This window comes from Nothobranchius furzeri, chromosome 10 (genome assembly GCF_043380555.1).
Source record: "Nothobranchius furzeri strain GRZ-AD chromosome 10, NfurGRZ-RIMD1, whole genome shotgun sequence".
NCBI classification, from domain to species: Eukaryota; Metazoa; Chordata; class Actinopteri; order Cyprinodontiformes; family Nothobranchiidae; genus Nothobranchius; species Nothobranchius furzeri.
Window position 1 is genome coordinate 44,577,821 of NC_091750.1, and position 17,120 is coordinate 44,594,940.

Consider the following 17,120-nt stretch of genomic DNA (forward strand, 5'->3'; position numbering starts at 1 on the left):
CCTCAGGTCAGCTGTATTAACAACAACGCTGCTTTATCTTCATATTTGAGGCCCGCCGCTGTGGCGTGTGCGTTGTGCCAATTAACCCGCATTTGGCCGGTGGCGGGTGCTAATTGCCACCCTGTAATGTGAGGACAATGTACACAGCATCATTGTTGAAAAGGCTTTTCTTCACGAGACAGCGATAGTTGCTGAGAAACCAACATGTCTCCAAAAGTCCCGCGAGACCAGCTGTTGCTTAGTTACCATGTCAACATTTACCGGGACGGACAGGACGAAGAGCAAGCTCACTGCTGATTTCCAAATGGAGGTGAGTTTGGTTTGTGAAGGTTTACGTGAGAAGTTATTAAGCAATACTGATGGAGCAGCAGTGGAGGGAACGGGGTAGTTCTTTTTAGTCTGTTGATATTTTGTTCCCTAACAACAAAAGTTGACAAATGGTTTAGATGTGTGACAGCAGTGGCTTAATGCCTTATGTTCCATCTGGATGCAGATGCAACAGCATGATGAACAGATGCATGAAGGTCGGATCTTCCTCCACAAACCCAGACTAAGTCATGTGTTGGGGTTTATTTACAGGAATTTACAAGCAAGGGCTCTTCTGAGTCCTTGGAAGAGTTCCAGCTTGTCGTAAATGAGCTGGCTGGGGACAAGAGCATGGACAGGATACGGATGGAGTATGAAAAACTCCTCTCTGCACTGAAGAAGTCTCGGGACAGCGAGAAAATCCTCATGCTTAAATGCAGGGAGCTGAATGCAGAGATTGTGTCTGCCTCTAAAGCAGCTGCTGCCCTGAAACTCTCCCAGGAAGACCAGGCGGCATTAAAGCCACTAAAGATGGTAGATTACCTCCAAGTCTCCAGTTTGTGTCTTGTGTTTTTATAAAAGGTTGCAAATATTATGTTATACCTAAAAATCTGTAAATTTTCAAATATTCAAACTTGATTTCTAATGTTTTGAAATAACCATGTGACTGTTTTATTTTAATTACCTCAGGTGATGTACTTTAAAATGTGATTTGTCACATTTTAGGAACTGGATGAAGCTTGGAAAATGGTTGCTACTGCTCACGATAAACAGGAGAAAGACAGCGAGACCTTGAAGAATTTGAAAGAAGACATTTCTAACCTGACAAAGACGACATTCCAACAGCCGGAATCTTCTGAGGACCATCAGTAAGTGGACTGACCCTCGCTGCCTCCAGCAGGCCGTCCATGCTGTCAACTGTTCACACCAGTTAATGCACATTTGTTGTTTTAGTGATTTAATTATCATGGTTCAAGACTTGACAAATGAAAGGGATCAGCTGGAAACAATGGTGGAAGGTCTAAAAGAGAAACTAAACCAGGCAGTCACAACCCACCAAGAGTTACAGGAACAACGAGAGAAGGCCTTTCAGAACATTTCTCAGGTACTTATGGAACAGAACCTCCTAAAGGGGAAGAAAACCTGTCCTCACGACTCTATATGATAGTTTAATGACGTCTGGAGCATTCATCAAACCCAAATCAGAACTTTAGTCTTCCTTTGACTTTCTATTTTCATGCACGTTTAACCTCTGTTTACAGGCTACTTGTTTATGGTGAACTAAGCATTGCACTTAACGTTACACCAAACAACATAATCCATGTATTTGGTTATATGGGATTTTATAGGCAGTACAGTCATCTGACACACGGCTATTTTTACGCCCAGCTGCAGCAGGAGCTTCAGGTACAGCAGAATGAGATTTCCAGAGAGACGAGAACAAAGGAGAAGCTGGTCAAAGAGGTGAAGCAGCTGCACGCTGACATGGAGAACAAGATGGCCGATAACAGAGTTTTGGGTCTACAGAGCCAGAAGGTCAAAGAGGAGAAGCAGAAACTAGAGCAACAGCTGACGGAGCTGAAGGTGCGCCGGTTGGAAGTCTTCTACCCAGCCACTTCTAGCTGACATCATTGTTAATATGCATTTACATGTGTGTGTGTGTGTGTGTGTGTTTGTTTGTGTGTGCATGTGTGTGTGTGTGTCTATTTTTGTGTGTGTGTGGACCAACGTGCCATAGATGTTACAGGAGCGATCCATCAGGGATCTGGAGCAACTACAGATGAAGAACGCCAAGCTGCAGCAGGAATGTGAGCACCTCTCTTCAGCCAAAGAGCGTCTATCTCTGGAAAATCAGCAGACTGCTAACAAGCTGAAGGTACTTCGTTTGGATCTCACAGATAGATAGATATAAAAACGACAGAATTTATAAATATATTTTTCTTTTTCTGTCTTTTTAGTTTGTTTATTATAAGCATGGGCAATATATTGGCATCAATATCGGTATCGGCCGATGTTAGTCATTTTTTTGCATATCAATATCGGTTCGATAAATAGAACCGGGCCGATATTATCAACTGATATTTTTTCCATCTTGTCACTTTTTGTTTGCCTGTTTCAGGGGGTGAGGGGGGTGATGTGTTATTATTTAGTCATGTTGTCACAGTGATTGTAAAGCGTAAATGTGTGTGTCGTGTGTACATAATAACGTAAATTCAGCTTTAATCTTTTTTTTCTATACAAAATCAGTTGATTTTAGAAGCATTAATGTCAGTATATCGGTATCGGCAAATATCGGTTATTGGCCATAACAGTGATCTTAATATCGTATATCGGTATCAGCCCAAGAATTTCATATCGGTGCATCACTAGTTTATTATGACGAACGCACGACAAAGGTCATGCAAACAATGAAAAAAAGAAACAAAATACAAAGAAAAGCTTGAGGTTCAACATTTGCGTTGTTACAAAACAGTTTGAGCAAACTAGGACAGCTTGTACGAAAATGTAAAAATGCCCATAAAGAATACAACTGTCTGCAAGATCTGCATGGAATGAGTCTGTCTCATATATTAGTTTCGCCCTTTAAGTTTAATTACTGACATAAATAAACATTTTCACCATATTCTAATTCTTTTGCTGTTTCACTTGTATTTTGTTGAGCCTGGAGGGAATATTTTACTTTTGTAAAATAATGTGTGATTCTGAAGTTAAGTGTAGAAACTTTTCTTCTTCTGAGTTCATTTAAATTAAAATCCTCCAACTCTAAAGTGAATTCTTTATCTGATGTCTGCTTTGTAAAATCCAGCCTCCTGTGTTAACCACTTTTTACTCACGGTGTGTGTAGTTTTTACACATCTTATATCACACCCTTTGACTGACCAGGTGAGAGAAGAAGAGGTCAGTCTGATGCATCAGGAGGTTGCTAAACAAACCAAGATGAGGAAAGTCCTCCAGAAGAAGCTCCACCAAGTGGAAGATCAAAAAGCTGAAGCAGACGTGCAGAAGGAGAGACTGAAAGCACACACTGCTGCTTTAGAGAAAGGTAGGAGACTCTTAAACATCTCCACTTGACTCCTGAGCTGATGAACTTGTGACTTTACTACAAAACCAAGAATCGAAAACTTTACAAAATATATATATAATTATTTCTGTCTATATGAAGTGAACAGTTCAGACAGAGTGCTGGCAAATACTGACTGCTAAAGATCAGATCAGCGATGGATTAGTAGAATAAACTCCTGGTGCAATAACGTTTGGTCTGATATCTTATTGGTTACTTAATCAGAAAATGACCAATTTTGTTGAAACAAACTCAAATTTTGTTGACAGCAAATGTTAATTTGTATTCCTATTTAAATAACTTTCATTCTAAACGTACTTTCACCTCTTTAGAACAAAAGCTGAAACAACTTCAACAGTTTTTTTGGTTTAGTTTAAACCACTACCTCAGTCTGGTTTTACAGTGTAGCTGAGGGGAAAATAAAGACCATTTTCTTATGTTGTTATATATGTAGCGTAGTAATTATTGTATGTATTTGGGTGCTTTTAAAGCTTAATATACTACCCTACACTTTGACCAATGTGATGTGAATTTCCATATAAATATGGGAACCCAGTCTGATTGGTCTTTGAATGTTTTAACCAGAAGATTTAGAATTCTTTGTTTATTCAGGGATTGTAGGACACTTCACATTAATTCAAGAAGAGAGTCAAGTTTATAAAAAGTAAGAATTTATTTTCCAAACAATTATAAATATGAAAAGTTAACTAAGATTACTGTGAAGGATGGATCTAGGTGGATGGGATGTGATGTACGGTGACTATGTGTGAATGTGAGGTTATCAGAACCTTCGTCTCTAGAAAAACTGAGTTCTGGGTGTAAAAAGGAAAGACTTTGGTTTGCATTAACTTGGAAGTTGATGTTTATCAAACCCACATCAGACGCGATTCATGCTGTGTCTACCTCACTCTTTTGGAAGACCCTCTTCGTGGATCCGGAGGTCAGGAAGGTCGGATGACCTCTGGGCCAACACACTAAAAGGAAGTCAAAACACTGACATGCATCAAACTGAGCCAATACAGACAAAAACAGAAAAGCAGAGCAAACAGATTTGAATACATCATTTTAGCAAACCAAAAGGAGTGCACCTTTTGCTTTGATGCCACTGTTCCCGAGGGGATTCAGATGAAATGCTGCTGACCCTTAATGCTGACGGAGCTCTTGGGCTCTCTGGTAGGATGGCCTTGCCCGTCTGAATTATTTTACATTAACGAAGAACTCTTCAGAGCTTTTATCAAGGAGCTCATAACTGTGTTGTTTAGTTAGTCGACCGACCTGATTATCAGGTGTATCTGATCCTCAGGTGTCCGTTTTCTGTTTCATGAATAATGACATGATGAATCTTTTAAAACTACGGTTGCCCTGGAGCAAGCTGTGAAATGTTAGATAATAGAGAAGTTCTGATGTTATGATTTTTCAGTGATCTCTGTTCTTTTGTTCGCTCTTGGGGTTCATTCCTACACCCTCGTTCTTTTGCTTTGGTGAAGTTCTGCTTCAGCTAAAAAGCCAGTCAGTAATAATGTCTCAAACCATTCCCCTTTGCAGATCTCGAATCTTTCCGAAACCAAATGGGGTCAGACAAAAAGGCCAGAGATGAAATGATCCGAGAAAGGGACCTCTTACACAAGGTTATCTGTTTAACGCTGGTCCTATCAGAATGCTGTTTGCAGCATGTATCTCCGTGTAAATGCTACCATTTGTATCTTGATGCACAGAACATGATCAGAGCTGTGCAGTCAACTGAGAAGCAGCAGAGCCTGGTTAAGGTTCTGGAGCAGGACAAGAAGGTCTTGGAGAACGAGATCAGCGCCTACATCAAAGAGGCCCAAATGCAGCGCAAAGCCATCCATCAGCTGGAAAAAGAGCGAGACCACTACATCAACGAAACCAACAGCCTCATGCAGAGGGCAGCTCTCCAGATAGAGGAGCTTCTTTTATGACATCACACCTTGGCTTTACTAATGGCTCGTTTCTTCTACAGGTGCAACAGAATATCAGAGATGCTGAAGTCAGAGAGATGGAGGTTTTTGATTGGAGGAAGAAAGTCACGGAGGCGGAGTCAAAGGTGAAGCAGCAAGAAAACCTCCTGGAATCAGTCGTCTCAGAAAGAAACCTCTACAGCAGAAACCTTACTGAGACTCAGGTGGGACTGTTTTCATCACAACAAGCTGGGCCCAGGTTATCTGTAGTGTGTGTACTCTGACTGTGTTCAGAGCAAAGTGTCACTTTAATTATCCAGGGTTTGTCAGTCAGCTGAGTCCGACTCTGCGTGTCATTGTGTTGAGCGGTTGCATTTTCTTTGACAAAACCTCTGGACTCGCTTTTCTGTCTGTCTTTGCCTGTCTGTCGTTCAGGAGGAGATTGCAGAGATGAAAAGAAAGATGAAGATAATGACCAACCAAGTCACGCAGCTTAAGTATGAGATCATTGGGAAGGAGGAGGCCATCGCTAAAGATCAGCAGGAGAACAAGCATTTACGGAAGAGCAGTGAGGCTCTAAAGGTACATTTCCATTTCCATTCCTCAGAAGCTGCCTTCATAACGAGCTTTAGTCACAGAAGCTGCTAGGCCACCTCTTAGTGCTGTCCTTGCTGCTGAGGACATCCAGCTGGTTTGGTTGCGTGAGCTGCCTCCTGACTGGTCACGTAGCCAGCCAGCCACTTCAGTAAAGAAATCCTAAAGCTGTGGTCTGACAAATGGGATCAGGTGCAGGATCCTGAGGCCGAGGTGTGAAATCCCTCCTCCACCTGCTGGTCATGCTTGCTGCCCTTGGTTTGATATGTCTGCAATCCATAGTCCAGATGTTTTCATAAATTCTTTGATAATACTTTGTCCTCTTGATCTTCTTCTACCTAAGTGCGTGTATTTAATTGTATTGTGGGATTTTATTGGCCAGGTGCTGTTAGCTTAAACTGTCATCCTATCAGTGTCCCGAACCGGCATTCTGTCTGAGACCGGTTTACAGAGGTTGATCTAAAATTTTATAAAATTAGATAAGTCCGTCCCAAGAGGAGTGATAATTCAATTCAAAATATTTATGTAGCTTTACTTTACAAAACTCACCTTAAAGGGGTTTAAAGCTGAAACGAGTATGATTCAGATCAGCTCCAGATGTGAGCCAATCGTTTACAGTAGATTCAGTTCAGTTGTGATGAAATTACATTCTCTAAAGTATGCAATTCCAATTAGTTATATTCAGACTAAAATAGAATAGAATAGAATAGAATAGAATAGAATAGAATGCAATTAAATCAACTAGAAGAGAATAGAATAAGCTTGAATAGAATAGTATAAAATACAATTAAATAGACTAGACTAGACTAGACTAGACTAGAATAGAATAGAATAGAATTAAAAACCAAGTCAAACCCTACCAGATTCTTTCTCCACTCCCACTTCCTGTTTGAAAAATGCAACAAATGCTGTTGCCTAGCAGACCGAGAGGGTGGAACCGCTAACAAATACACACGCACGCATGCACACACACACACACACACACACACACACACACACACAACATTGTGACATCATATGGTACCAGCTAACTTTCTAGGGTACCTCTTAGCCAATAGCGATGGTAGATTTAAATTCAAATGCAGTGCAGAGTTTTTACCTGACAACAGCACAACACTGACAGTTTTAGACAAAAAATAAAAATTTAAACTAAAATGCACTAAAGTGCAAAACTATTGACTACACGTGTCTGCAGCACGATTAGACACACTTTTATGTAGTTAATCAGAAAAAAAAGTTGATTTGGGGGTGACTTGCTCTTTAAATAAACTAGACTAGACTAGACTAGAATAGAATAGAATAGAATCATAAAACACACACAGGATTATAATTAAGGGAAGTCTCTGTCGTATTTCAGCAGATCGCAGCATATGAGCACACACGGGCAGCTAGTGCTGGCTCCAGCGATGATGCCTTCAGGGACACTTGGAAAACCAACAGTTTACGTAACGGATTTCAGACAGGATCAGTTCAGAGTCATTATGAATAAGAATTGTGATTCAAATGTGAATCAGTTTATGGATTGGATAATTACTTCAGCACAACCTCCATATTCTGATCAGCGCAGTGTAAAGGGCATCGATGGAAGGGAAAACTTCCATTTACTAGGAACCCAGGATAGGTGTGCTTCTGCCTGCATTAGCGGAGGTCCAAGAGGACAGGAGAGAGACCCAGATCCAGAAAGCTTGAACGAGTCTGTTTTTAGTTCCCTAAAGCCCTCCTTCCCTTTGTTTCTACATTGTGGGTCTTTATGTTGAATTTCTTACATGAAACCATCATTTCCCAATTTTTTTAAGTTATTTTAGTCTTAAGTGAGTGAGCGCTTGCTCTCTCTTTCTTTGGCAGGAAGAGCTGCAAGAAACAAAGCTGCAGCTGGATAAAACAAGGCAGATCGTTGACAGCCAAAAAGCAGAAGAGCAAAATCTGCAGAAGGTGATCGCCAACATTAAGAGTGAACAAATCCAACAAAACAAGCAACTGGAAAAGGTAAGTGGTGAGACTGTTGAATGAAGACACACGCCTACTGCTGAGTCTAATGTTTGTTTTCTTAAGCTAATGAGGGAGCAGGAAAGTCTCAGCAAACAGCTGCTACAGCGTAATAATGAACGTGCTCTGCTGTACGAGAAGATCAAAATCCAGCAGTCAGTCCTGAGCAACGGGGACTTCCATTATAATCAAAGGCTGGAGGACATCCGTCTGCTCAAGATGGAGATCAAACAGCTCAACCAAAAGAAGACCATTATAGACAAGAGTCTGCCCAACACGGAAAAGCTGAGGTAAATAATGAAAAGGAGAGGGATGGCAAAACATAACCAGGGGAGGCAAAGGCCAAAATGGAAAAGGATTAGTTTTCATGCAAAATAGCAGGATCACAAATGAGGTTTAGATTTTAGATTTGAATTGATCCAGATGTGGAATAATTTGTTGGTACCCTTTGGTCAGTGAAAACAAAACACAACAGTCACAGAAATAACTAGCCTGTGCACTTCCTCTGTGCAGAATTAAACAGAGGACGAGTCTGGCAGGCCAGGCTAAGAAATAACTGGAATCTGACAAAAGTAATAATACATAAAAGTTTATGAAATGTAACCAGTGAAAGTCAGACGCTGCTTTTCAACCAAGCTTTAATGAAATTATAAAAAATAAACTCATGCAACAGGCCTGGACAAAAAAGATGGTACCCCTCGAAAAGACCAAAGGGACATGTTAGCTCAAGGTGTGTCCACTAATTAGCATCACAGGTGTCTACAGTCTGGTAATCAGTGGGTCTATAGAGCTTCAGGCAGTCACTGTGTTGTTAGGTGACATGGTACCACACTCAACATGGACCAGAGGAAGTGAAGGAGAAAGTTGTCTTAGAAAGGAAATTATAGACAAGCTTGTTAAAGAGAAAGGCTTTAAGACCATCTCCGAGCAGCTAGATGTTCCTGTGACTACAGCTGCATGTTATTCAGACATGTAAGATCCATGGGACTGTAGCCAACCTCCCTGGACGCGGCCGCAGGAGGAAAACTGATGACAAATCTAAGAGACGGATAATCCAAATGGTGACAAAAGAGCCCAGGAAAGCATCTAAAGAGATCCAAGGTGAGCTTCAAGCTCAAGGATCATCAGTGCCAGATCATACATCTGTCATTGTTTGAGCCGAGGTGGACTACATGGAGACGACCAAGGAGGACACCATCGTTGGAAACAAATCATACAAAGCCAGACAGGACTAAGCCAAACTACATGTTGACAAACCACAAAGCTTCTGGCAGAATGCCCTATGGACAGATGAGACAAAGATGGAACCAAGTGTTCACAGATGGAAACATGAAAAGAACTCTGTCCCTACTGTGAAGCATGGAGGAGGCTCTGTTATGTTCTGGAGCTGCTTTGCTGCATCTGGCACAGGGAGTCTTGAATATGTACAGGGTACGATGAAATCTCACGACTGTCAAGGAAATGTGCTGGCCAATGGTCAGTCACAGGTCATAGGTCACAGGTCATGGGTCTTGCAACAGGACAATGACCCAAAACACAGCTAGATACACCCAGGAATTGCTAAGAGGAAAACCACTGGACTAGTCTAAAGTGGCCTTCTTTGAGTCCTGACCTCAATCCTGTAGAGCCTCTTTGGAAGGAGCTGAAACATGTCGTCTGGAAAAAGCTTCCTTCAAACCTGAGACAACTGGAGCAGTTTGTTCAGGAGGAGTGGGCCAAAATACCTGCTGAGAGGTGCAGAAGTCTTGTTGACAGTTACAGGAATTGTTTGATTGCAGTGAGGGCCTCAGAAGGTTGTGCAAGGTATTTCTAATTTTAACCATATTTTTAATCGTTTTTAAAATGTTTTAAATCAGTTTGTTCTCGGGAAGCGTCTCGTGTTGTTTATCTTGAGGCGCTATAAAGCATGGTTGAAAAGCATTGTCTGACTTTCTTTGCCTAACTTCATATCTATTTTATTTATTATTACTTTTGTCAGATTCGACTTATTTCTGTCACTGGCGTTGTGGCAGTTCTGTCCACATCTGCACATGGTGACGGGCTCGAATAACCTCCAGCAATCTGGACTGGGATCTCCGTTCCATTACAGATTTATAAGTCCTATCAAACAATCCTGCACAACATTTCCAGTCTAGTCCAGTCCGGAGTCCACTGGGTCTGATATGATACCGTATTATTATGGGATCTGATTATTTTTACACAGTGAGGTGAAGTGAAGTGGTGTTTTTCTGATTCTGAGCTTGTTGAACACGTGATGTTAAACTTGGGAGCTGTGTTGCAGGACAGAACTGTTCCACCTGCAGAAAGAGCTGCTCAGAGAAAAAGCAAGGAGCAGCATCCTGGAAGAGCAGCTGAAGCCCATAAATATTCACAGATGGAGGCGGCTGGAGGTGAGGGGTTAGTCTGGTGGCTTCCCAGTCAGAAGATTCACAGAACCTCTCACCTCTGTACTCGCCTTTGTTTTACCAGGATGAGAACTGTCCTGTAGCAACTTCAGCCTTTCAGAATTAAAGGTCTTTATGTTGATGACTCCTTCCTATAGGGCAGCGATCCTGGGAAATACCAGCTCATCCAGAAGATTCAGTCATTACAAAAGAGACTGATAGTCAAGACCCAGGAGCTTGAAGAGCGAGAACTTTTGCTGCAGGTATTGGTCAGCTAGCCAAACAAACCATCCTAGATATGCAAATGCAGCGGGCACGACAAGTATTCAGACCCCGTCTATTTCTCACTCTTTGTCATATTGAAGCCATTTGCTCAAATCAATTAAATTCATGTTTTCCTCATTAATGTACACAAAGCACCTCATATCACGGAAAAACACCTAATTTTAGGCGTGCAGATGAGATGATTTTGTAACCTTGGCCAGATCTGTGCCTTCTGACTCTGAGCTCTTCAGGCAGATCCTTTAACCTCATGAATCTCATTTGCTCTGACATGCATTGTGAGCTGTAAGGTCTTATATAGACAGGCGTGTGTCTTTCCTAATCAGGTCCAATCAGTATAATCAAACACAACTGGACTCCAGTGAAAGTGTAGGACCATCTCAAGGATGATCAGAAGAAATGGAAAGCACTGGAGTTAAATATGAGTGTCACAGCAGAGGGTCTGAATACTTGGGGCCATGTGATATTTCAGTTTGTCTTTAACCCTCCCACTGTCCTAATGGGTGTGACCCCGCAAGGAAAGTTGACCATTGAGCAGGGTTGATGGTTTATCCCTTGGGTCCATGTGGCAGGGGTGAGGAGTGAGCACCACCTCACCCCAGCCACGTAGACCTCAAGGGATAAGTTTCCTCGCGGGGTCACACCCATTAGGACAGTGGGAGGGTTAATAAATCTGTAGACATTTCTGAAACTCTGTTTTTGTGTAATCATGGGGTGCTGTGTGTACATTAATGAGGAAGAAATAATTTAATAGATTTTAGCAAACGGCTGTAATATAACAGTGAAAAATGAACAGGGGTCTGAATACTTTCTGTACCCACTGTAATTAACAACGAGGTAAATGTGGTTTTAAATGCTGGGTCCGTTTTAAATGTTAGCAGTAGGACCATGTTTACATTTTAGCACTCATTAGATTGTGTTGTCTTGTTTTATTACCAAGGAAAAGGAAAAGCTTTACGTGGAGCTGAAGCACGTTTTGGCCAGGCGACCTGGTCCAGAAGCAGCTGAACAGCTCCAACGGTACCAGTGGACCATCAGAGACCGAACCAAAAAACTTAAGGTTACCACATGTCGATGTCATACCTATCAGGAGTTATTTCCACCATCACGTCTAGTGTCCACCAGTCCGACTGAGCCTGGAGATGTGTGTTTTCATTCCTAAGGCGCTGACGGCAGAGCTGCTGATTCTTGACTTGAGGATGAAGGAGTTCAAGAGTGAGAATCAAAGACTGGAGAATGAGCTGGCTAATGTAAAGTATCTCCATCAGAAAAAAGCTCTACAGGTAGGATTCACCTGCATGTGACTTGCTCACTGTTCTGTTCAGGAGCAGTTTGCTCAGATGGCTCATAAAGCTCTCTGTGTCTCGTTAGTGCACAAAGCGCCTGGACCAAAGTGGATCTAATGGAAGCTCCCTGCCCCGGCTCAGGTTTTAGGATGGACGAGCATGTGGCACCCCACACTGAACATTTGAAACGTTGTTCTTACCAAGCTAATGTGTCAAAAGTAAGGGTGACAGTGAGCACAAGTTTGTTATTTTTGGAATCTTTTTAGGTTTCAATGTTAAATTTGTGCTTGTTTTTTTCTTTCCGAATATTAAAGATGCCACAGAACTTGTTTTGTTAAGCTTCTGTTTTAAACATTGTAGTCATTTGAAAATTTACAAGACTCCTCAACAACCCGTCCTGTCACTTACAATCGAAGAATTTGTTTAAGTACACCTTCAACTTTTTTTAAACGACTGTTTTGTTTGAAGCCTTTTAAAATGTAAGTTTTACCTTTTTTGCCATCAAAGAAGGAAAACTGAACTAAACCCCAGTTACATCACAGAATTAATATGATTACCATAATAGCTCTAAAGATAATCTTATCAGATATTCCTCCAGTGTGTGGTGTGTTACCAGCTCACTGATCTGCCCAGAAGTTCGTCGGGAGCGCTCAAATAAAAAAAAAAATCAGATCTTTCAAACGTGTTGGATTGTCTTGGTCTGGCTTTTGAGGACAAAAAAGCATGCTGCATGTTTATTGTGACATGCAGCCAATCAGTGAGCGAGGTGCTGGAAACATGCAGCACGCTCCTCCAGATGGTTTGTTCACTCTGATGTCACGTTTGATCTTGAGAGATTTCCTATCTGACAGAGGAATGTGTTTGATTCGGGCCTACGCTGTTTTCAGCAGGCTCAGTGCTAAACAGTGTAGTGTTGGGTTAAAATAAGGATAAAAGTATAGTTTACTACTTTCACAACAGAAATAGAAAGAATGTAACAAAACTTAAAGTCAATAAAAATATAAATGCAACACTTTCATTTTTGTTCCCATTTTTCATGAGCTGAACTCAAAGATCCGACACATTTTATAAGTACACTAAACACCCATTAATCTAAAATATTCACAAATCCGTCTACATCTATGTTTGTGAGCACTTTTTGCTGAGATAATCCATCCCACCTCACGGGTGTGGCATGTCACTGAAGCTGAAATAAAAATCCTAAACGGTCAATGATTTCTTTAGAAAATTAATAATACAGAGAAGAAGGAGGAGGGGAAGCAGAGGATGGAGCTACATAAGAACCACAAACTCAGCTTTAACATGAACGAGGAAGGCAATGGTCGCCCTCTGCTGGCTAAACACTGGAACTACAGAATAGATCTGGGAAAGCGTGAGAGGTGTGAGTGTATGCAAGGGGGTCCTGGCCCATGGCTGGAGGGTTAAAAAAATCAAAACTTGAGTCAAGGCTCTGTAATACGGGCAGGAAGGCTCGGCTTGCTACAGTCTGGGGAAGCTGTCAAAAGTAAGAAAAACCAGAGATGTGGACTCGAGTCACATGACTTGGACTTGAGTCATTATTCTAATGACTTCTGACTTGACTTGATAAAAACTATAAAGACTTATGACTTGACTCAGACTTCAATGCCAATGACTTGCGACTTGAATCGACTTGCATCTGTTGACTTGATGTTGACTTGAGCATATTTGATATTTTAGCACAAAAGTGGCCCGAAGTGGACAAAAATCATAAATCGTTCTTCGTTCTGGGTTTGATTTCCTGCTAACTGCAGCAGCACTTTGTTTAGAATCAGTTGCACTTTCTGCTTGTTGGAGCAAATAAATGAAGCTTTAAGAAGCTTTATTTCTGAAATCTATTACCATCGTCGTTAAAGTTGGACAGATGACTTGATCATGACTTGAAAATTCAAAATTAAGGATTTGGACTTGACTTGGACTTCCGCATCATTGACTTTGGACTCAACTTGGACTTGGTTGTCTTTGACTTGGACTTGACTCGAGACTTGACTGGAAAGACTTGTAACTTGCTTGTGACTTGCAAAGCAGTGACTTGGTCACACCTCTGAGAAAAAACCCACAAAGCGCACATGGAGTCCATTTGACCCCACCATGACTGTGGGAGCGTTACAGCATCCCAAGAGCCACGTCCTGGACTAGGGGTTTTCTCTGATACCTCGGAAGGTTAAAGACACACTAGTTTCTTCTACCACTTCTCTCTAATTGTATTATTCAGCTGTTTATTTTCTAAGTGTTTTCCTCCCCAGAAGAAGCAACAATGGTGTGCTGCTGAGCTGTGATAGCCTCATGGAGGGGGCCATCAGCTAGCACACTGCTGCTAACCACTTAAACATTCTCGAGCTCCTTATAACGCATTACTTTGACATTGAATGTGCTACTACTAGTTCATCAAGAGAGTGTGTGTGTGTGTGTGTGTGTGTGTGTGTGTGTGTGTGTGTGTGTGTGTGTGTGTGTGTGTGTGTGTGTGTGTGTGTGTGTGTTTTGGGGAGGGGTTTAGATGTAGTTGGGCACTTTTTGGGCCTTGAAATCAATTTCCCTCTGGGAATAATAAAGTATTTTTGAATTGAATTGAAAAGGTAAGTAATAATTTTATACCAAACGTGTTTTATTAGGATTTAAAAACTCATGCGGATCAAATTTTATACTCAAATGTAATTATTTTATGACCTATTAATAACCCAATTTCTTGTATGAAAAATGGCCGCCAGAGGGCGGATGATCTGATATGTTTGTGTGACGTCATCATGCAATTTGCCTCCTGGTCGATAGGGGGCAGCAACGAACAGCGGGTGGAGGAGGACGTAGTGTCTTCCGGTAGTAGTGCCAAGGTTCATTCCGGTTCATTCATGTTCAGAAGAACTAGCAGAGCAGGAGGAGAACGATGAGTTTGTGAGTACTGTGGTTTTCAGACGTCTGCCCTTAGATGTTTGTTGTTATTGTACGTACTTTTTTTTTTTTGCTTTTTTTTATCATGTTCAAAATACGGTGTTGTGTTCCCGGGAGCGTTTAAAGTTTATATTTCCATGGGAGCATCGACTAGCTGCTTGTTAGCTCTCATGCAAACCAAACGGTTCCAGAAATAATCTAAAAACGGATTTCAGCTTTCAGCGTTATTGAAACTGTCTAACGTGTGCGTGTAAATTAAACTTTATTAACAGGAAACAAAATGAACCAGAAGCATTTTATCCAGAGTGATGGGCTGCTAACTAACTGAACTCTACTCTGTCTTTCCAGGTTGAACTGCATGAATGCGTTATACAGTCCCTTGGGTTTGGGAGTCGTCACCGGACTGGGCTGTGGACTCCTCTTCGGATGGCACCTCCGGGTCCGCTTTGGACCAACACAGAAGAGCCCAGTAAATGTGATGGGGAACGGCTCTGGAGAGGCCAGCGTGATGGGTGAAGGGGGGGAGTTCAAGATGGTTCTAGTGGTGCGTAATGACCTAAAGATGGGCAAAGGGAAAATCGCAGCTCAGTGTTCCCACGCTGCCGTGGCAGCATACAGGCAGGTACAGCGGAGAAACCCAGAGCTGCTCAGACAGTGGGAGTACTGCGGCCAACCCAAGGTGGTGGTGAAGGCCCCGGATGAGGACACCCTGATTCAGCTGCTGGCTCATGCCAAAGAAGTGGGGCTTACTGTGAGTCTAATCCAGGATGCAGGAAGGACACAAATTGCACCTGGGTCCCGCACTGTTCTGGGAGTCGGTCCAGGTCCTGCTGATCTGATAGACCGTGTCACTGGACACTTGAAGCTCTACTAGATTTACTAAATACATCTTTGGGACATCACAATTTCCTTGTTGAAATTATTGGAATATAAACCATGCTGAGCTCATTTTTTGTTTTAAATAACTGAATTTGGTGCATATGTATTTTTATGCAGCAGAAATGGCATTGACAAATATACATTACTAGATTTGGTCTCGGTGTGTTTTACTATGGATCCATTATGGACTTGTGCTGGCACCGTTACTGTTCAAAATGAAGAAACATTCCATCTACTCAATCACATCCCTCCTCCCGCTCCGGTGGGCTCGTGGGTCCCTGAACAGGGCTAGAAAAGATATGTTCTAAACCGCTTTTCCTTACGCCCAAAAACACATGTTGTACTCCAATTTAAATGAAAACCAATGTATTTCGACTGTCACGTAATTTCAGATTTATTTGCTTGTGAAAATTCATAATTCAAATTTCAAGATTATTTAAATAGCGTCAAATCATGACGAGAGTCGTCTCAAGGTACTTCGCACAGTAAACATTCCAATACAGGTCAGGTGATTAGGCCAATCAGAAAAAGTTTCCTATATGAGGAACCCAGCAAATTGAATCAAGTCACTGACTAGTGTCAAGAGTCTTTACAACAATCCTCATACTAAGCAAGCATTTAGCAACAGTGGAGAGGAAAACTCCCTTTTAACCAGAAGAAGCCTCCAAAGGATCCTGGCTCAGTATAAGCAGCCATCCACCACGACTCACTGTGGATGGAGAAGACAGAACACACACATCCACACACAACATATACCAAGTAGTGTTTTATGGTTAAATTGTGATTTCTTAGTAAATATTCTATTTGGCGAGATTGTATTTATCCTAGTGAATCTATAATTAAATGGGTAGCACATTCAATGTCAAGAAAGTAAAATGTTATGAGGAGAGGGAGAATGTGTAAATGGTTAGCAACAGTGTTCAAGCTGATGGCCCCCTCCATGAGGGCACCACAGCTCAGCAGAACATCATTGTTGCTTTTTCTGGGGAGAAAAACACTTAGAGAGAAAATAATGTTAACAGCTGAAATAGCAGGAAATAATACAGTTAAAGAGCAAATTGTAGAAGAAAGTAGTCGAGTGTGGAAAGTGGTCAGTGTGTCCTCCAGCAATCTAAGCCTATAGCAGCATAACTACAGAGATAACTCTGGATAACCTAGCCTTTTAGATGGTGGCATGTTGGAGGCAGGGCAAGGGAGAGCCATCTTTACCGACTGTATTCTCCACCTCCCTCCACTCCACTTGTCCAGATCTGGGCTAACATCAGATTTTAACCATAGGCCCTATCAAATAAAAATGTTTTAAACCTATTCTTAAAAGTAGACAAGGTGTCTGCCTCACAGACTAAAGCTGGGGGCTGGTTCCACAAGAGAGGAGCCTGATAACTCAAAGATCTGCCTCCCATCCTGTTTTTAGATATTCTGGGAACTACCAGTAAACCTGCAGTCTGAGAGCGAAGTGCTCAGGTTAGGAACATATGGAACAATCAGATCACTGATGTATGATGGAGCTTGATTATTA

The 17,120-nt window shown here is 41.7% G+C and overlaps 2 protein-coding genes across 4 annotated transcripts; both read left to right on the forward strand.

Annotated features, from left to right (window-relative positions):
- Positions 1-127: 127 nt before the first annotated feature.
- On the forward strand, positions 128-14,705 carry cfap58 (cilia and flagella associated protein 58). Of its 2 annotated transcripts, XR_011521802.1 has the most exons (19): positions 128-310; positions 580-840; positions 1,033-1,175; positions 1,261-1,411; positions 1,696-1,890; positions 2,045-2,182; positions 3,190-3,349; positions 4,913-4,995; positions 5,083-5,274; positions 5,349-5,510; positions 5,722-5,868; positions 7,726-7,866; positions 7,933-8,156; positions 10,148-10,256; positions 10,409-10,513; positions 11,473-11,592; positions 11,696-11,815; positions 11,904-12,036; positions 14,606-14,705. XR_011521802.1 is itself a non-coding variant. In XM_015960692.3 (18 exons), the coding sequence occupies exons 1-18, from the start codon at positions 248-250 to the stop codon at positions 11,964-11,966; spliced, it is 2,577 nt and encodes an 858-aa protein (XP_015816178.1). In that variant the 5' UTR covers positions 128-247; the 3' UTR covers positions 11,967-12,143. The 2 variants fall into 2 exon arrangements, 1 of the variants encoding a protein (XP_015816178.1); XM_015960692.3 differs by lacking the exon at positions 14,606-14,705 and having other exon boundaries at positions 11,904-12,143.
- ptrh2 (peptidyl-tRNA hydrolase 2) lies at positions 14,613-15,756 on the forward strand. Of its 2 annotated transcripts, none has more exons than XM_015960693.2 (2): positions 14,613-14,725; positions 15,071-15,756. In XM_015960693.2, exons 1-2 carry the CDS (start codon positions 14,718-14,720, stop codon positions 15,594-15,596), a joined length of 534 nt encoding a protein of 177 aa, XP_015816179.1. In that variant the 5' UTR covers positions 14,613-14,717; the 3' UTR covers positions 15,597-15,756. The 2 variants fall into 2 exon arrangements, with proteins under 2 accessions (XP_015816179.1, XP_054586478.1); XM_054730503.2 differs by having other exon boundaries at positions 14,691-14,774.
- Positions 15,757-17,120: the final 1,364 nt, after the last annotated feature.